Source organism: Spermophilus citellus (assembly GCF_964194105.1).
Source record: "Spermophilus citellus genome assembly, chromosome: 1".
NCBI classification, from domain to species: domain Eukaryota; kingdom Metazoa; phylum Chordata; class Mammalia; order Rodentia; family Sciuridae; genus Spermophilus; species Spermophilus citellus.
The window spans coordinates 202,707,616-202,729,466 of record NC_138182.1 but is presented as its reverse complement, the minus strand read 5'-3'; the positions used below and the strand labels follow the sequence as shown (position 1 = coordinate 202,729,466).

The following is a 21,851-nucleotide window of genomic DNA, read 5'->3' as shown; positions in this document are numbered from 1 at the left end:
TTACAAGTTTTCCAAATACGTTTAGATTATTAGAGACAAAAATGCAACAAGTTGTAAACAAAATAAAAACTTTTCATCATGGTGTTTTTTAAATATGGATTTTAAACTAATTTTTAGCTATTTTTCTTGTTATTGGTTGGAGATTTCATACCTAGACAGTGAAAAATAAGTGAGCCTGTGTGTGTTTTGAGGCTTTGGTTGGCTTTGAAGGCACAGGTCTGTTTCTTGTATGAAAATCAAGAGTCCATACATATACAACAAACACATGTGATTATAAACCATCAGTGTTTAAAATACCATTGACTATACTCGGTAGATAATGCTGCTGTGGCACTGTGTGTTCTTAGAAATGGAGGTCAATTTTCCAACTGTCAAATAATCTTTTCCTCTTCACCCTTCATTTCCTGCTTTGTTGAGATCCCTTTCTACTGTAACCGTTGTCACAACTGCATTCTGATTTTGAAATGACACATCTGTGTTCAGTGGTGGTGGTTTATACAAAAAGATTGCAAATCCATTGAAGAAAATGGTGATAACTTTACAAGTAACAGCTAAATAGAAAAATAAAAATTAATTATGTATTTGGCCCTTCAGTTAAATATACAGTAATTATTGTATCCATGGTCATGATTGCATATTCTTGTCAAGTAAGTTTTGTGTGGGATTAAGTAAATCCACGTTCTATTTATAAATTTAACACACTATCATATCTTAAGAAATTCATAAGTAACCAAGTGACTGTGATAAAATAAAATAGCCTATATCATCCTTAAACTTGAATAAGTTGCAGGTGTTTCATGTTCAAATGAAAAAAAAAAAAAACCTTTGGAGTTCTTAGGAGAACTCTTCTACATAAATATATCACATTTACTACTTAACCAAATTTACCCTGCTGTATTACCTAAAAATATGAAACATTAAGATTTACTTCACAAACTTTGATCTGTTTTCAAAGAACTCTGGTTTTGAAATTAATGAGGCAAAGAAAAACTAGCTCCAACCACAATACTAAGCATTTAATAAGTGCCAGTAGAATAAATTAAATGTGATCTTTCCATGTAGTTTTTCTAGAAGCTGATTGCTTTTTACTAATCATTACTATTTTATTTAAAAATGTATATTTGAAAATCAGGAATGCTCATTGATACAACCATTACTATATTTGTGGTAAGAGGAGCTACATAGATATACAAAAATATTAAATACTTCTCTATTTTTAAATATTCTAATTACTTGAGTTATTTTTGAAATTTAAATTTTAAATTTATCATACTACTACACATTACATGTGCTACTCTACTTCCTTAATCTTAACTTTCATTTGCTATTTAATCAAAATATCACAGACCATAAAAGGTGAATAGGGTTAAGCATCAAGACTAACCTTATAAACTATAATATCATGAGCTTTGTAATGTTTTGAACAACCAATAAAAAAATATAAAAAAAATAAAATGCTATAAGCAGTAAAAAAAAAAACTATAAAAAATTTCTTACAACATGTCTCAGAACCAAAGGACACTTCCCTACAGCAGGTCTATGTTTTCCAAAGCCTGAACACCTAGATGACCATCATTCTCAGAATTTATCTTTAGCTTTTGGGTAAACTCCCATAAAAAGTGTGAAAAAAAATTTTAAAAAGAAAATTATACGATGTGTGAAATAATGAAAGTTAAAATTATACTTTCTAGTTAAGACTGAGCCTTGAAGACTGTCTTCAAAGATTCTCATTACATGGTGTAGCAAATGATTTCTGCTCAGGACTCCAGGACTGTCCATCAGTTTACACTGAACTTTCCATAACTCCTATGACTTACGGAACCAAAAATGAGATTTTTTTACTTCACATTTACTCTAAAGTTTTCAAGAAGTCACTTACCTATACCTACTAGCATATGAGCCATCTTTATGTTATCATAAATCCAGCAAGCACCTTTAATTCCACATTGATTAATATCCCAGAGAATACATGTGCTGTCGATCGTGACACCAAATATAATTGGTCCAGGTATTGTGCCTAGAAGAATTATAGGCAAAATACAAAAGGGTAAAGGTTACAGTTTGCAATCACAAGTTTTTAATATATATAGCTATACGTATATTTATATACATAAAAATGGGCATAAGACTGTCAATGAGAAAGTTAATCATTTCATGTACAAGGCAAAAAGACAGATAAAATACTTTAAAATAAATATATTTAATTATATATTTGTAATCAGTTCAAAAATACTAACAGAAATCTTAAGCATATATTATATTAAAATTTAACTTAGTAAAGAGTTTAATTCATTGTTTTTATAACTTAATGAATATGCCTTTGAAATTAGCTATTATAGATTTTAAAAATCAAAATGCTTACTCATAATATAAAAGTAAGTCTGTTGAACTATATAATATATATAATACATGTGTTGTGTATACAAGTTAATATGAATTTGTATGAGTACACACATGTATGTAACATGTTAATAAACATGAGTATTTCTTACACACACACACACATGCACACACACACATAATTGGAGCTAACGAACAATAGGTTGAAAATATTTTTTAAAAAATTCATCTATACTGAACACGTGCAGACTGTTTTTCTTTGTCACTATTCCTTAAACAATATAGTATAACAGTTGTATTGATACATAGCACTTACATTGTTTATGTATTATAAGGAATTTAGAGATGATTGACCTATATGTATTTGTATATTTTTATGTGGTGCTAAGCATCTAAGCCAGTGCCTCACACATGCTAGGCAACTGCTTTGCCACTGAGCTCTAGCCCCTTCCCAGATTGACCTATATGGAAAAACAGGATATGCCTAAATTATATACAAATACTAAGCCATTTTACATTAGGGACTTGAGCATCCAGTGATTTTGGTACCTGCAGGGGTTTGGAACAAATCCTCCAGTGACACTCAGAGATGACTATAGTCAAGACACTTCCAATTGTTACAAGTCAAATGTCAGATTTCCAGTAGTACTTCTTAGAAAAAAACAGGCTATATCTGGTCTGTGCTTTCATTACATGTAGCATGATAGAGTCAAAAATACACTTGATTGGGGCTGGGGTTGTAACTCAGTGGTAGAGTGCATCCCTAGCATGTGTGAAGCACTGGGTTCAATTCTCAGCACCACATATAAAAAAAAATAAAAAATAAAAATGTCTATCAACAACTGAAATTTTATATATATATATATGCGCAATTGACTGAAAAGGATTATTTTCCTGGTCTCATTTCCATTATTAATTGTGTAACTATGAACAAAACCCTGAATTCTTCAGAAACTTAATTTACTCATGAGAAAAATAAGAAATTTGTTTCAGGTAATCTCTAATGTTCTTTTTTATTTTTATTTTAATAAATTATCACAATATTATGTTTATTATATTTCTTTTTTATTCTTTCTACATCTGCAAATTCCCATATCTAAAAACTTAGAAAATTCTCTAGAATATATTATTTCTCCCATTGGTTCTTAGTTTGTAAAAATGTTTACACCACTGTTGCTACTGACATATTTTAACTCATTATTTTTTACTGTTAATGCATCATAACAGTGTCACAAATAAAGATAAAAGCAGGGATAAATTAAATTATGTATTAAAGATTTTATTTTATATTCTAAGTAAATTTGATACACCTTATAAAGTTATATTTGCAACATGATTGGAAACAACCGTAACAAATTGGGTAAGTGAAAAGTTGCCATGTTATCATGTGGTATATAATTAATGTTACATCCTGAGTATTGGAAAATAGCTTTCTTAAATGACAATTATATAGTTTTCCTCTTTATTTTAATTATTTTCTTGGCATATACCATATAGAAATATATTCATAAAATCAATGAACCAAAATAGCCAACAATTACCAATGAAATGACATACCTAATAATCGAAGTAACATGAACTGTATTCCTAATGCTAGAGATCGTTGATTTTGATTAACACACCTGGAAATATTAAATGCAAGTGAGACCAAAAAAGGTTATATAGAATAATCACTCTTCGAACAAGTTCATATCTATATCAGTTTAGCATTTTGATAAAAAAGTAAATGTGCATATAAATAAACAGGTTATTTAAAAGATCTTATAGTTTAATCATTCTGGGATTATAAAAGAAGAAAAGTTTTATCATAATTAAATAACACCAAGAAACATCACCAGACCCTATGAATTTTAACAAAGGTAAAGGAGAAGAGTCATGTTTAAATGTTCCCTCTACACCTAATCTCTCAAATATTAGGTATAGAGGGAACAGTTTCATATATGAAAAACCTATAGCTAGCATCATAATTAATGGTGAGAAACTGGAAGCCTTTCCTTTGAGATAGGAATATAATACCACAATTTCTGTTTATCACAGTATTTGAATTCCTGACCAAAGTTCTTAGGTAAGAAAAAGAAATAAAAGGCATAAAAAATGTGAATAAAAAATTAAAACTGTCTTTTTACAGATGATTTATATTAATTATTTGTATGTGTGTGAAAATATATATATATATATATATATATATATATATATTCTTAAAGACTCCACCAAAAATATTAGAATTAACAAATGAATTTAGTAAAATTCTGGGACTGATACAATAAACTATTCAAAAACTAAACTAGGTAAATCTAAGTAATCAATCCCATTTACAATTGCATAAAAATATGTAGGAATAATAGTAATCAAAGGAGTATAGTTTGTGCACTAAAAATATTTTAAAAAATAATGAAAGAAATTCAGGAAGACAAAAATAAATGGAAAGGCATCCTATGCTCATGGATTAGAAAAATTAATATTGTTAAAATATATCTACTACTCAAAGTATTCTACAGTTTCAATATAATTCCTATCAAAATGCCAATAGCATCTTTCACAAAAACAGAAAACATAATTCTAATATTCATATAGAAAGATTCAGAATAGTTAAATCAATCTTGAACAAAAAGAACAAAGCTTAAGGCATCATATCAACCAATTTCAAAGTATAGTACAAAGATATACAAATGAAAAAATATGATTCTGGCATACAAGATACACACACACACACACACACACACACACACACACACCACCCACCAATAGAACAGAATAGGAAGCCACAAAGTAAATCTATATAATTGACCTTTGACAGAGGTATCAAGAACATACTATGGGTAATTAAGATTTTCTTCAATAAATTGCATTGTGAAAACTAAATATTCCCATGAAAAAGAATGAAATTGGATCCTTAACTTGTACTATAAGTATAATCAATTCAAAATGGATTAAAGACTTAACCACAAGACCTGAATATTTAAAACTTAAGCAAAAAAGTAGCATATAACAGTACAGTTACTTAGTATTAGTCTAGTCAGTGATAGTACTAGTCTAGTCAGTGATTTTTTAAATGTATAAAACCAAAAGCATAGGCACAAAAGCAAAAATAGATAAATGAGATTACATCAAACTAAAATGTTTCTACACTGCAAAGGACACAATCATCAAAGTGAAAAGATAACCTATAGAATTGAATAAAATATCTGCAAACCATACATTACATGAGGGGTTAGCATCCAAAGGAAATCAGATACTAAAACAACAAAATAGCTAGAAAAAGAATCCAATTCAAAAAATAACCAAAATATAGTTTTGCAAGGAATATATGCTAATGGTCAACAAGAATATGAAAAAAAAAAGTCTCAACATAAGAAATCATCAGGGAAATGTACATCAAAATCAGAATTAAATAAACTCACACCTATTGGTGTAAATATTACAAAAAATATATAATGGATAACGAATGTTGGCAAGGATTTAGAGAAAAGGGAAACATAGCATACTATTAGAAAGAATGAACACTGGTATGGTCATTATGAAAGGTAGTATACAGGGGTTCTCAAAAATTAAAATTAGCATGTGATTCAGCAATCTCACATCTGATTGCATATGAAAGGGAATGAAATAAGTATGTCCAAGAGTGTTCATTGCAGTATTCCCAATAGCTAAGATATGGATTCAACCTAAGTAAATGGATAAATAAAATGTGACAGATGATTCTATTCAGCCTTATAAAGCGAAGGAAATCTTGCTATTTGTTACAATATGAAGAAACTTGAAGATATGCTAATGGAAATAAATAAGATAAAGACAAAATACTACATGATATCATTCATATGTGGATATTTTTAAAAAACAACAAATTCACTTAAGTATAGGGAACAATTAATGATTGGCAGAAGCTGAGGGTGAGGAAATGGGGTGATGTTAGTCAAAGGGTAAAATGTTTCAATTACTCAGGGCAAGTTCTGGAGATGGGATGCACAGAATGGGGACTGCACTTAATAATACTGTGTTGTATGCTTGAAATATGTTAAGAGTAGATGGCAGGGCTGAGATTGTAGCTCAGTGGTAGAGCACTTGCCTCAGTGAGGCAAGCATGAGCCACTAGGTTTGATCCTCCGCAGCACATAAAAATAAATAAATAGATAGATAGATATTGTGTCCATCTACAGCAAAAAAAATTCAAAAAAGTAGATGGCAAACGTTCTCACCATACACACAAATGATAATTATGTAAGATGATATATATATATATATATATATATATATATATATATATATATATATATATAAAAATATGTGTGTGTGTGTGTGTTTGATTGTGATAATCATTTCAGTGTATATATATATATATTTTAAAATATTGTATTACACACCTTAAATATATTCAAATTTCATTTGCCAATTAAATCAAGTAAATCTGGAATTTTAAAAAAATAAACTAAAATTTATACCAAAAAATGCTGAGTTTTTACTATCATTTTTAAGTTGCAAGCACGTAATTCTTATTCTTTTTCTAACTTTGATACAGAAATCATGTCTATGGAATAGGGTATATATCTGAGACAGATTCAGGTATGAATCTGAAGCTCCATTTGAATCAACAATAATTCTTCAAGTCATAAGTGTCAAACATTAAAGAGACACAATGTTGATCACAAAAAGAAAATCATATGAAAGATAAAAGACAACCACCAGACTTTTAAAACAAGTAGTTGAAAGTAATTTCTATAATTTTTCAAAAAAAAAATTAAAAGCATTTTCCTCTTCTCTAAATACTTCCAATTTTCATGTTGTGTAGTATTAACGTTTTCAGAATAGAATCCAGAAACATTTTTTCATCAAAAAATACATGAGGGAGCTGGAGTTGTGGCTCAGTGGTAGAGCGCCTGCCTGACATGTGTGAGGCCCTGATTTTGAGCCTCAGCACTGCATATAAATAAATAAAAGATCCACTGACAACTAAAAAAATATTTTTAAAAATACATGAAAAGGTAGCAAGTGACTATTTTGAAACAAAATGTTGAAATGAGAAAATCTACAGCTTGCTAGGAAAAATACAGAAAGGCTGGTGAGTCCAAGGTAGGGCAGGTAGGAAATAGTTTTGTAAAGCTCAATATGGAAAAAAAAAAAAAAAGGAACAATTGAAAGCATAAAAAACAAACAGCCAGGTGACAGCCAGCTCCTTATTGAAGCCCTGTCTCCAGAAAGACTTACTTTCAGAGCACCTCATGTTTAAGGCAGAATGCATGTCATTTCTAATTCTGGCTTACAAGGAGTGCTCTTCATTTCCATGATGCCCAAATTGAATTGAATGTATCTTCAGCTCACACAAAAAGAAGCTTTATAAAAACAGGCAGAGAAAAACCAAGTACATCCCAGGTAGTCAAAGTTAAGATGCTTTCGCACAATCTGATTTAAACTCCATAAATCTGGGGATCTGTGAGGTTACTTTTCCAATGCCACAGAATTAATGAGTTTGCAAGGGCTGAAGTTGCCACGGAGTCTATTTTTCTTTTAACTCAACATGTTGTCTCAGAAAATGCAGATTCACAACTGATACATACCTTAATATGGACACAGTTATTGGAGTACCAGCCATAAAGGTAAAAATAATTGCAACAAAGAAAATGCCAAGAAATATGGGCAAGTTCGCACAGTGAGTTTCACATTTTCCTGCTTTAGCTTCAAAACCAAAATTATCTGCCATAGGTGTTATTTCTGCTTTCCTTTCAATACAGGAACAGTTGTAATATACCTGAAAAAGTTATATATAAAACACTGTATTTATTCTGAAAATAGATTGTTATCATTGTAAATAAGCTGATCCCTTTAGACTTGGCAAAACTTTGCATACTGTCTTAATCCATATACAATAAATAATGATGAGAAAGAGTAATTAACCCTAAACAATTAAGTAGAAATAAAACATACATTTGCAGTAGAATCATCTGTAGTTTGACGTGTGTCATTACTTCAATTTGTAAATTACTGTTGTCTCATGACTTACAAAACAAATTGATAGCAGTTATGTGATCTCACACACTTTAGGTTTTCATTAGACCATAATTATTTAAATGACTTTATTCTTTTCCACTACAGAAAGCGAAGACTATAGTAACAATCTTATTATCTGCAATAGTTTAACAGCAAACACTAGAATTGTGACAAGTGCCATACTAATATTAATTAACACATCCTAAGGATTTGGAAAAAACAACTTGCTTCTTTTAACTTTCACCTTCTAACTGTAATTTTTTGAACTTATTGGAATTACTTTAGTGCAAATAAACTATCCTTCCTAACACAGTAGGTTGATGACAACAAAACAATAGACATGACAATATCATCATCCTACAGACTATTTTACATATACACTTAGTATGTATATAAATATACTTATGCATATAATGATAATATGAAATATTAAAAGCTAGCATGATCAAAAAAATCACATGGTTTTCCTTTGTAGAAAAAATAATTCAGATAAGTAAAAAGTTGGTTAGGCTATGCGTGATGGTGCTCAGGACCATCTGTAGAAGGGTCACAAGTCTGAGGCCAGCCTCAACAATTAACCAAGACGCTGTCTCATAATAAAAAGGGCTGGGGATATAGCTCAGAGGTAAAGCATCACCAGCTATAATCTCCACGACCACAAAAGGCAACTTAAGAAACAGATAAACAAATAAAATAAAAAATAAAAAGTTGGTTAGCCACAATTTTTTCTTAAAAGCATTTTAAATCTGAACTGCATTCCTACTATAAATCTTTTAACACATTTTAAATCACAGCCACCATCAAAACAAAGTCAGGAAAGTCAAAGAAAGTTGATGTTTTATTGTTCCAATAACCAGAGACCTTTCTTCAGTGCTAAGAAAGCAGTTTTAAGACCACTGGCATGGATACAGGAAACCAAATATGAAGATGAGACCTCCAAAACTAATACATACTATGCAATTAGATGTATCAAATAATAAAGTAATGCATTTAAAATTGTAAGAGGGTAAACTGAAAACAGGATTTTGTATTATGATAAAAACTTCACAGCTCTCTTACATAAAATACACATTTGCCCATGAAGTCTGTTTTTGTAGTTGTTTTGTATACCTATAAAAATAAGATGAATATTGTTGAGAAAATGTGCATATGTATTTATTACTTTTTTATGCATTTTGCATATTTTTTTATTTTTATTTTGTCTTTTTTGCATTTTGCCTATTTAAGCTATTCCATAAGAACAAATGTCTTGTGAATCAATGGCTAGTGATGTGGACTTGCTGAACATAAAAATCCAAGACAAAGACAATATTTGGAAGTCAAAATAACTTGCTCTTACTATACAATATCCAGAAGGCAATTTTCTGTGTAAGGAGGTAATCATCTTATTACTTGGTCAAAAATACAAATGCAAATTAACCATATCAAAATCATCAACAGTACTCCTAGTATGCTCTGGGTGTTAGATTTTTCATCAGCATTTCCTTAAGCAGGATGGTATTTTTGTCTGTACATTTTTAGTTATGCATTTAAAATCTTTCTAATAATTTAACTCTTTAATATTTATATGTAAGAAAATGCTACCTACTTATCCACCTCTCAAAGGAATAGCTACCTGCCAAGTAGTTCTGATTCTAAGGTATCCACCAAGGTCACCTGTGGAATTTGATTCTTTTTAACTGATACAAACACCTGGTTTTCTTAAGGTGTTTTGAAACTAAAGCAGTTCCAGATATCTACTTGATTTGAAGGAAAATAAACCTCTGGGGATTAAATTCTTTAAACTTCTTCTGAAGTCTTTTAAATTTTCTATAGCTACTTCTTACAAATGAACATATAGTGTACATGATTCACACACATACACTCACACATGTTGGTTTGGGAAGAAATTGGAAGTCTTTCTAACAACATAAGTGATGTTACAAAAATATGTGTGAATAATTGCCAAATTGATATTTCAACAAGAACCACTTGAGTCATAAAGGAAGAAGGGTGTTTATCATCAGCAGGTTTGGGTTTTTTTAATGGAGGAGGGACAGGAAGATAAAGCAACTCCACTATAAGATCAAAAGAACTATCATAAATGCATACATTGCCTCATTAAAGATAAAGTAGCAGACACACTTACCTTTGTTTTCTTATCTAAAACAGAATTTGAACAACCTGCAAAGCATGGAGAAAAATACTGGACTCCATCTACTCCACAGAGTGGATAATAATAGGATCGTGAACAGCTACAATTGCTATTACAAGGGGCTGTCAATTTTCCCAGTTCTCCTGTTCTGTAAAGACAAAAGATCAAATTCTCTATGTCATAACTTTTTAAAATTTGTTTCATTTTAGTTACACATGACAGTACAATGATCTTGACATATCATACATTTGAATCATATGGGGTATAATTTCTCATTTTTCTGAGTATGTCATAACTTTTTTGTGATACTAAGGTTTGAACCCAGGGCACTCTATCACTGAGGTACATTCTCAGCACCACCCCCCTTTATTATTTTTTTTTTTTGAGACACAGTTTCCCTAAGTTGCCCAGGTTGGTCTTGGCCTCTAAGGTCACTGGGATTTCAGTTGTGCACTACCACACTCAGCTCTAGGTCTTAACTTTTAAAGACAAGTTCAGAGCATTGTCATATCTTCACATTCAGTCATTTATTCATTCACTGAGCACAGGATTACTGACCATATAACACAAAATTTCCACCTTTGCACATACGCTTACTTTCTTGTGATGCAGAAGCAGTAAAAATAATAGTTTTATAATGCCTGCCAGTGAAGAAGAAGAAGAAGAAGAAGAAGAAGAAGAAGAAGAAGAAGAAGAAGAGGAGGAGGAGGAGGAGGAGGAGGAGGAGGAGGAGGAGGAGGAGGCAGCAAATCAGAATAAGCAAAGAAAGCAGATTTTGGTTCTGGTGATAGACAATGATTGTGTAGACTGGTTCTGTGAATTGTGGGATGTTAAGCAGCATTCCCAAACTCCAACTACCAGATGTCTGTCAATAGTGTTTTCCTTAGTTTTGAAAGCCAAAAAGTCTCCAGACATTTGCCAAATGTCCCCAGGTATTATGTTCCCAGAATTTTTATCCAAATACGATGAATAAAATCATGTCATTCAATATATTCAATTTACCAATGGGAAAACTGAGGCCTTTAAAGATTAGGTTACTCTTCTGTATTTGCCAAATATACTTTTCCTGATCCCTAGGTCTAGGGTCATTTTAAAAAGGCTTACAAAAAGCAATATCTTTCATGATATAATGAGTTACTTTAATCAAAGATGCTTCCCCAATGCATCATTCATTCATTCAATCATACACATTGAACAAGTGTTAGGACCTATGCTAGGTAATGGGAATACAAAGCAGTATAAGATAGTCCCTGCCCTTAGAGACTTCAGGGTCTAGGAATACAGTAAAACATAAGACAATTGCATAGTAACATGTTGAGTATGGTTAGATATTTGCAAAGTGCATTCTAGAAGAACCAGAGACAGTCACCTAACACTAGCCAGAGTTTGGAGGAGAGATACTGGAGGAGCTACTTCCTGAGATGAATCTTAAAGGATGAGTAAGATATAGCTGGGCAATGAGGTGGTGGTGTTGGGGGGGGGGGGTGTTCAGAAAAAGCTGGCACAAAGGCATAGTAGTGAGAAACAGCAACCTGTGGATGTGGAGAAATATAAATGGTGTCTGAAGTCAAGAGTGAGAGGAAATGTACTTGGAGAGGAATTAGGGACCAGATTAATTAGGCTCTTCATGGGCCTTGTTACAAATAATACACTTTAACCTACTGGCAAAAGATAATAAGTATTTTTGGGAGGTGGGGGTACTGGGGATTGAACTCAGGGGCACTCAACCACTGAGCCACATGCCCTAGTTTGTATTTTCTTTAGAGACAGGGTCTCACTAAGTTGCTTAGCACCTCGTTTTTGCTAAGGCTGTCTTTGAACTCACAATCTTCCTGCCTCATCCTCCCAAACTGCTGGGATTACAGGCATGTGCCACCACACCGGGAAATAATAAGTATTTTTATAACAAAAATGACATTTCAGAAGTTCATTTTCAAAAAGTAATCCTAGAGGTTGTGCAGAGTATGGACTTGAAGAAAGGAGATCAACTAGAAGACCCTAGACAACAGGTGATGACTATACAAAGTAGAACTGTTATTTTAAGATAAAAAACATGATTACATATAACTATTATTTTGACTGTCTTCCCCCCAGAAAGAGATAATCCTATGTGCAAAGACAGATATTTCATTTTTTCATTCAGTGGTCATATGTTGAATGAAAAAATAAATGAATGGCAAGATATGGAAATGCTCTGATTTGCTCATTAAAAGTTTATAACTTTTAAATCAACCAAAAAATATTGAAAAAAATCACAACTTTTAATGAACATAGATAATTTGATCTTTTGTCTTATTTACAGTACAGGAAAACTGGGAAACAGCCTCTCGGAATGCCAATTATAACTGTGATTATATTGTATTTTAAATACAAGAAAATGTGCAGAAAATAGGTTGGAGAAAAATTTTAGTTGTGCAGCCAGTAAGATCTGATGATTTGTTAACTGATTGAAGATTGAAGGATGGAAAAGTCAAAGGCGACTCCCAGTGGTGCAATAGAAAAGGAGAATCAGTTCTGAAAAATAGGTAACAAGTATGGTTGTATATGTACAGAGATTAAGAGTATCAAATTTGGTAAAGAACATAGCTGGAAGCTAGAAATCTTAAAATCTATTTGCATACAGATATAGCTAAAACCAGGAGCCTTGATAAAACCAGCCAAGTAGAGCCTTGTGAGAAGAGCTTAAGGTATAGGGGGCCCACCTGCTAATGACTGTGCAGTGAGCTCCAACTTTGCACTAAACTACCAAAGTGGTAGCAATACATCTAAAAGTGTTTCTAAAATGCACTTGCCAGATATCTAACCAAAAAACCAGGGCCAGAGGTGAAAGGGAGAAAAACAGAAAGGGAGAATGATGAATCTGTGCCACCTTGAAGCTAAGCTAACTCTTTCACACTGGAAATCAAACAGTAAATGAATTAGCATATCCAAGTACTAGCTGATAATATTGCTAAGCTGAAAAATGGCATTTTGGTAAGTAGAGAATGAGAGGTTCATGAAGGAGATAGATTAAGGAGAAAGGTAGAAAACACACCATAAACAAGTGCATGGGAAGTGTGAAGGAAAGTGTTGTCAAAAGAGTAGATTATTATAAGTTATCTGTCACTCTGCCTGGAGTCTCTCCTTAGTCTAACCTATTCTACATGCTGTTGCCAGGTTTATGATTTTATTGACAAACACAAACATTACCACCTCAACTCACAAAAAATTTCCAGCACAAATATTGAGAGAGGACTACAGAGAAACTAACCCTTCACCTTCAGAAAGAGCCTTAATACAATAATTTTCAAATTTAAATTTTCTAATATATAATTCTCATGTTATTTATAAATAATTACTGAGAATACACAAAGTATAAGACAGAATAATGAAAACTACAGTGCATAGAATGTACATTTTATTATGAAGAGTAGGTCACTTTAGCCTCCCTATTTTATAAATATTTATTTTGTAAGGCAAGGGAGAAACTATTAGTAGAAAAATAGTAAGAGTTTGCCAAGTATATGGTTTATATGCACGTACCATTAGAATTACTTTTAAATATTTTACTTTAAATATTTTAATGTTTTAAAAATAGGCATGTTTATCACAAGTAGTAGAATTTAAACACTAAGTTTTTATTTAAATTCAAACTATCACTCTAAAATTATGCCTCTACAATAGGCAAGTAATTCCCTGAAACTATAGCAATAATAGTTATGCTTTTTTCAAGAGCTATTTCATAAGCAAAGAAAATGTAGCTATGGATATATTCAGAAAAAATATTGTATGTACTTACTATGGAATATCATATTTTATAAGGTTTTAAATACAAAATGAAACACAAATCACCATCACCAGCACTAATTACCAAATTAAGACACAAGGATTTTATCAAATGTCAAGGCAATATAAAAATGTTAGAAAATTGTATGTGGCAGAGTAAAGATTCTCTGCACCTCTATACTAGAAACTGCATCCTCACAACCTTTCCCTTCCTCCCTGAAGTGGTACTTCTTGAGCTTCTTGATTTGCTCTTTCCTTTTTCTTATACTCATGTTTCTTGGATGAGGCTATTTTGACTAAGTGGTCATGACATAAACATTTTAATGTGCAGGTATAAAAGCTAAAATTAAGAATTGGGGGGCACAGGGAAAAATAATCAGACATTGTCACACCTACTTTGTGACATCAAGCCCTATCTCTATTTATAGCTCTCTATACACACATACATAAACATGGGTGAATGTGGGTTTGTGTATGACACTAACTTTCAGGGTTTTTTGCACCACCAAGAGATGTGCATATATATTAATCACTATCTTTATGTTCCAGATTTTGACATACCTTGATAATCAGTCCCTATATCCTCCTCAAACTCAAATAACACACCTTGACTTTTTTACTGATTATGCTAAGGAAAGCTCACCTGGTAGTAATGCTTGTGCAGAACAGAAAAATATCAAGTGAATTCATATCTATCTTGTTACTTGGAATAATAAACTATTTAAAATTTTGTTTTTCTAAAAAGAATATGGAAAAAAGGTGCTTTGTTGTGATAAGTTTGTGTAAAGTTTATAAGGATGAAAGTCAGGTCTACACAACTTACTTCTACCTACTTTTCAACATTCCTAGATATTTTTCTAATATTTCTAGACATATAACATAAGAAGCCCCATTCAAACTGATCCTTGAATCTAGCCTTCACTTTTTACAGCATTTACACCTCTATCTTCCCCTCTTCTCTAACCTATCAATCTCAAAATTCTTGTATCTCTACCTGATTTAAACTCAGTTTTTTATATGGCCATGAACTCATTCTGAATCTAATCAAATCAAATAGAAAGCTCTCCTTTTGATTTACATAGCACTTTGTACATCCTCAATGACTTAAGTCATTGTTCATTCACTATTGTGCTTTCAAACCTCTCCTTTAGAATAAGGATATTGCAGAGCAAGCATTCAACAAGTGTTGTATACATGTTATGGAGCTTAACCAAACACTACTTTAGTACACTGGGCATCACACTGATGTGAAGGAATGATAGACATGTGAATAACAACTACAAATCATGATTATTGGTATTGACAAACTTTCCAAACAAATTACAATTCATTTTACCATCTGAAATGCTGAATAACACAGAATTATGGTGTCCTGGACCTGGAGTACCACCTCCCTCAACAGCCTTATGCACATCTAATGGAATAATTAAAGCACTACTGTGAACTACAAAATGCACTGCTGTGCAATGCCTCCTGCCTGATCACCCTCTCGTGTCTTAGGATTTCAAAGCAAGATAAATAAGGCAAAGAAAGAAAGGCAAATAGTCAAACTGGTTAGAGGTAGAAACACATTTATAGCACAGATTAGCAAATTGCATATTTCTCTACAATACACATAGATTTCTAAGTAGACACAACAATGGTATACCTGGGACTAGCCTCATTTTAATCTTTTATTTTATTTTCAACCCAACTATTAAGAAAATTTAATAATATGGAATAATCTTCCCTGAGGATCTTAAAAGAGCATACTATAGGGATACTGCCACATCAATGATCATAGGGGCACAATTCACAATAGCTAGACTGTGGAACCAACCTAGATGCCCTTCAATAGATGAATGGATAAAAAAAATGTGGCATCTATACACAATGGAGTATTACGCAGCACTAAAAAATGACAAAATCATAGAATTTGCAGGGAAATGGATGGCATTAGAACAGATTATGCTAAGCGAAGCTAGCCAATCCTTAAAAAAAACAAATGCCAAATGTCTTCTTTGATATAAAGAGAGCAACTAAGAACAGGGAGGAAGAGCATGAGGAAAAGATTAACATTAAACAAAGACGACTGGGGGGAGAGAAAAGGAGAGAGAAGGGAAAGCATATGGAAATGGTAGGAGACCCTCAATGTTACACAAAATTACATATAAGAGGTTGTGAGGGGAAAGGGGGGGAAACAAGGGAGAGAACTGAACAACAGCAGATGAGGTAGAGAGGGAAGATGGGAGGGGAGGGGTTGCGGGATAGTAGGGGATAGGAAAGGTAGCAGAATACAACAATCACTAATATGCCATTATGTAAAAACGTGAGTGTGTAACCGATGTGATTCTGCAATTTGTATTTGGGGTAAAAATGGGAGTTCATAACCCAATTGAGTCAAATGTATGAAAGATGATATATCATGAGCTTGGTAATGTTTTGAACAACCAATAATAATTTAAAAAAATATGGAATAATCTTAATTTAAAAAAATTAACGGGAAAATAAAATGCGAAATTCTACCCAGATTGTTATCTTAGTTTGTTTTCTTGTTGCTATGACAAAATACCTTAGTCTGGGTAATTTAAAAAGAATATAAATTTATTTGGCTCATAGTTCTGGAGGCCAAGAAGTCCAAGGACACAGTGCCAGTATCTGCTCAGTATTTGGTAAGGGCCTTCTTGCTATATCAGAGCATGGTAGAGGATATCATAAAGCAAGACAGAGAAAGAAAGCCGGCTTGAGGTCTCTCTTCCTCTTCTTATAAAGCCATTAACATCATCAGGGAGGTTGTACTCTAGATACTTCCTCTTATTCTAAGTATCTTCTAAAGACCTTACCTCCAAATACTATTGACTGGCCTGGGGATATAGCTCAGTTGGTAAAGTGCTTGCTTTGTGTGCACAAGGCCCTCGATCTCCAGCCCCCCCCCCACACACAAAAAATACTATTGCCCTATAAAGATGGAAATTATTTCAACACATATACATTTGGGGAACACATTCACATGGTAGGTGTGAATCTCTTAATCAAATATTGTGTTGTATTAGTCTTTGTAACCCTGAGGCAGGTATAGTGCCCACCCAGTATATGGCATTTTCTTCTTAAAAGCTCTTTGAACAAACACAATTTTTTAAAGAAGATATCAATTATTCAGACTAAAAGTAAAACAAAACAAAAAATTCCACATGCTCTTTCATAGAAATAAAAAGCCTTCTAAGTAAAAAAAAAAAGTCAATTAATCATAATTTAAGAATGCATATACTTGTAAATGCATACATAGTTTGCTACTCTGATAGTAATATAAAAAAGCATTGAAATATATTTACCCATTATATGATTCAGACACACCAGCAAATGGCTCATTTTCACATTTGGCATAAATAAATATAAGACTCAGCACAAGTGCAACTCCAGATGTGAACAATGCAAATTTCATTGTATTTTTACATGTCATTTTGAACTTTGAAACAAGAACACCTCCTAAAATCTGACCAAGAGCAGCTCCAGGAATCAAAACAGCTCCTAAGGAGAAAAAAGGCAAGAGAGAAAACACAGGAATACTGAGTAAATCAATCTGACAACTGGGAAAAAGTAAAAAGCAAGCTACAATATGGTTTAACATACAGAAGTTTTCAGCCAACATAAAAATACTGCATAAATGAAAGTAGTTTTATTAAGTAAGGGTTTAGTAAAATTAACTGTTGAACATAAAGATATTCTCTTTAGCCTGATAGAATTGTCTATCTCAGGTTCATACAATGAATTGTCATAAAATCAGAAACTTTTATCCAAACAAGTATAAAGTGTAGAGGCTGGGGTTGTGGTAGAGCGCTTGTCTCACACGTGTGAGGCACTGGGTTCGATCCTCAGCACCACATAAAAATAAATAAACAAAATAAAAGTATTGTGTTCATTTACAACTAAAAAACAGAAAAAGAAATTGAAAAATTTTAAGTATAAAGTGTAAATTTCAAGGTGTAAGATATTCAAAATTATATATTATCCTACTGAAAATGTGCTGCTGTGGTAAAGTAAAATTATTAGATTAAGTTAGGACAAAGAAAAAGTTTTACCTCCAAGGGTAGCTGCAAAGCTGGATGACAGTCCAAATTGATTTTCTATAAATTTAGGTAAAAATGTTGCAAATCCAGTAGTAACTAAGGCTTCTGAAGAAGTTGATAAAACTAAACACATAAAGACAGTATTCCTCATCAAATTCTAAAGAAAAAAATACAGTTGACCAAATGAATAACTAAGATTATACTGCAAAGTGCAGCATTAAAATGGTAGCATTGTGAAATATCAAAACTTTCAATAAACACAATATTAGCCTGTAAAATTACAGCATTCTCTCCAGTATCAAAATATAACTAAGGATAATTAATAGATTTACATATGTATTAATGAGAAAATGGGTAGGTGAAGCATCTAGAGAATTATAGAGACTTCATCAGTGCCATGATCATGCCTTTATTACACTCAACAGGCTAGAGACAGAAGGTAGAAGCTCACTTGGAAAGGTTTCCTTACCCACACTTATTATTATAGATGCATGTACTATAAATCCACTTATTTGATTTTTAATTGTGTTTTGAATTCTTATGTCCACTAAACAAAAACCTTGAGACTATGAGCACAGATGAGATTGGTCTCTAAGGATCATAATGACACACAAAGAATAAGGAGTCTGAAATTTAGAATAAAGTTGAACAACTAAATATCTTTATTGCTGGAATGCTTCTAATCTTTATGCTTAAGCATTAACTAGAAATCAGATACATGAAAATTTTTGCAAATTAACACATAGAAAATCAACCTCATACTAACCTGGAACTTCAACTGCAACACATTTACATAGAAAAGAACAAACAGTACCCAAAAACTACTGGAATTAAAGTGGAATGACCCTCAAAATATTCATTTAGTCAGAAATATTATTCAGACATTCAAGGATATTAGGTGGTATCCCATCCAAGGAAAAGCAGCAATAAAACTCCGTACTCATAGAGAACTGAATCAGTATAGGGATTTCTACACAGAAGGTATAAGGATAAAAAAAAATGGAAACCAATAATTCTTGAAAGTAGTGTAAATTATAATTTATAAAATAAGTTAAGGAAAATATATCAAACAGAACAGAGCTACTGTAAGAGAAAATAATAGTAGTTGGAATTAAGTTATGAACAAGCTTACAAGAATGTGCACATGTGGAGAGGAGACGAAAGGTGGCTGAGGGGAGAAGGAAAAGGCTTCAGTGACAAGTGATCAAGCACTGCATAAGGGAAATAAGAGGGGAAAATGGGCTAGTTAACAAAGGGGACCACAGATTATTGATATCACCAATAAAATAACTCATGCTTTTTCAGCTATTCTACTCTGGAATAGTTGTTCTCAAGGGGAAAAAAACTAAATCTGAAGAAATGTTGATAAAATGTAGAATTTCAGTAAGTGAGCAAACAAAAATATACTACAAAAAGGTTTGTGTGTGTGTTTTACATATGCATTATGTACATGCAGATGAGGGATGGAAGGAAAGTAAGGGGAAAAAAGTGAAAGTGAAAACAGTTTATTTCACCTTCAGAGCAGCTGGGAAATCTTTAAAACTTTTTCCAAAATTCTCATCTGTGTGTTGCAAGGAACTACTCTTATGCTGATGAGTCTGGGAAATTTTTCCAGCTTGAATTTTTGCTGTACCTGGGGAAAAAAATAGTAAACGTACTTGCTCTATCATCCCACTCACCATTTCAAAAAATGCTTACTTTTTAATTGACACAAAGTTCCACAGCTATGTAAATTCTATAACAAAAGAGGAAAGTTCCTCTCTGTCAATAAAATGGTACAAATATTTATGTCTGCGATGAGGCCGGCCCAAGAGCTAACTTTCTTTACCACTACCTAAGGAAGTTCCAACAGTCTAAACATTAAAATGAGACAATTTTGCTCTCATCTCCTATAAATTTCCTTCATTTCAAGTCTCTTAACATGTTGTCTACATTTCAAATGTTTCTCTTTCTCATCCTTTATATATTAAAGTACATTATGGCTATTTTTCTTTCCTCTTTTTTTTCTAAGATTCTTGGTAGATGAAAAATAATATTTACTATCACAATGTCCCTTTCATTTTCAATATTATTATTTAATTTTGTACTGGAGACTGAAACCAAGTACACTTCATCACTGAGTTATATCCCCCAGTCTTTTAAGTAAAAGTCTCACTAAGTTGCTGAACATCTACTTTGGTGTGGCTGGTCTTGAATTTGCAATCCTCCTGCAAATTCCCAGCCTACCAAAGTAGCTGGTATTACAGACAAGTGCTACCAGGCCTGGCTTCATTTTTCAATAGTACAATGTGAATAAATCTGAGAAAATAGTCAACATATGAAATCATAAATTGGAGGACACCTGCAGTAAAAAGAAATCAATGAGTTCATCTACTTTTAATCTGTCAAGTTCTCTTTTGCCCATTTCCAAAAATTAATCATCTATCTTTTTGCAAATAACAATGGGAATCACTAAATATTCCCAACCTAGAGAAGAGTACTTCTATATACTTATTTCAGATACAGAAGCAAGATCTCAGAGAGGACAATGAACATTATTCTCTATTAAATTTTTCCTTTTAAATAAATGTCTAGTATTAAGATATGATAAAAATGAATGTATTACAATATGACTTCAATGATAATTGAAAAAAATAAGCACTTGTAACCACAAATAATTAACATGAAGGATTTGAGGCAGAATGTTCCTTGAAATTAGTCATTAACAAAATACAAACTAAGAGTTTTAAAGATATTGTATCTTACAATGTAATATAATAAAGCAGGACTCCAGATAAAACAAATTAAAACAAATTTAGTAAGTAGTAAGGAGATGAAAATATAAATATATATATGTATATATATACATATATATATAAATGAGAAATACATGCATATTAAAATTGCATATATATATATATTAATGAGAAATACATGCATATTAAAAATGCATATATATATATTAAGGAGAAATACATGCATATTAAAATTGCAAGTAAAAATTGTCTAAAATAAAGTTATGTATTCAAAAGTTTACATATGTACACAACTGAGATTCTATACAAAAGCAAAGTGGACAAATGTACAATCTTATTAGTCATATAGAAAACAACATCTGGCTGGGCCCAGTGACTTTCACTTATAACCAGCAACTCTAGAGGTGGGGACAGGAGGATGGCAAGTTCAAAGCTAGCCTCAGCAATTTAGCGAGACCCTAAGAAACTTAGTGAGATCCTGCCTCAATACACAAAAGAAAAGGACTGGGGGTTTAGCTCAATGGACAGGGCCCTGCGTTCAATCTCCTTACCAAAAAAAGAAAACTCCATCCTTGCTAGAATTGGAAAAAAACACTCTGGTTTTAAAGAAAACTTTTTTACCTGGTAAATGTTTTGGGAAGCAAGAGAAAGGTACTATCAAAGACCAAGCAATGAAGCAAGATATGAGAAATCCAATCCACCAAGCCCCCAACCATCGTGGATCATCCTCAGTGATACCAGAGCTAAACAAAAAAAAAAAAAAAAAAAAAAAAAGGAGGTAAAAGCCAAGTCAATGTTGTTAATTAAAACTCAGTTATGATAAGCATAGACTCGAAAATTAAAGAGAAT

General features: G+C 32.2%; 1 protein-coding gene across 1 annotated transcript in view; it reads right to left on the bottom strand.

Annotated features, from left to right (window-relative positions):
* Positions 1-390: 390 nt before the first annotated feature.
* LOC308655162 (solute carrier organic anion transporter family member 4C1-like) overlaps positions 391-21,851 on the bottom strand; it is a gene marked incomplete at both ends in the record, with an annotated part of 55,186 nt that continues 33,725 nt past the window's right edge. The window contains 9 exons of the mRNA XM_081305014.1: positions 391-551; positions 1,880-2,017; positions 3,898-3,962; positions 7,893-8,083; positions 10,451-10,604; positions 17,533-17,728; positions 18,280-18,424; positions 19,782-19,900; positions 21,624-21,745. Of these exons, the coding sequence (XP_081161140.1) occupies positions 391-551; positions 1,880-2,017; positions 3,898-3,962; positions 7,893-8,083; positions 10,451-10,604; positions 17,533-17,728; positions 18,280-18,424; positions 19,782-19,900; positions 21,624-21,745 (1,291 nt within the window). The remainder of the gene's footprint in view (positions 552-1,879; positions 2,018-3,897; positions 3,963-7,892; positions 8,084-10,450; positions 10,605-17,532; positions 17,729-18,279; positions 18,425-19,781; positions 19,901-21,623; positions 21,746-21,851) is intronic.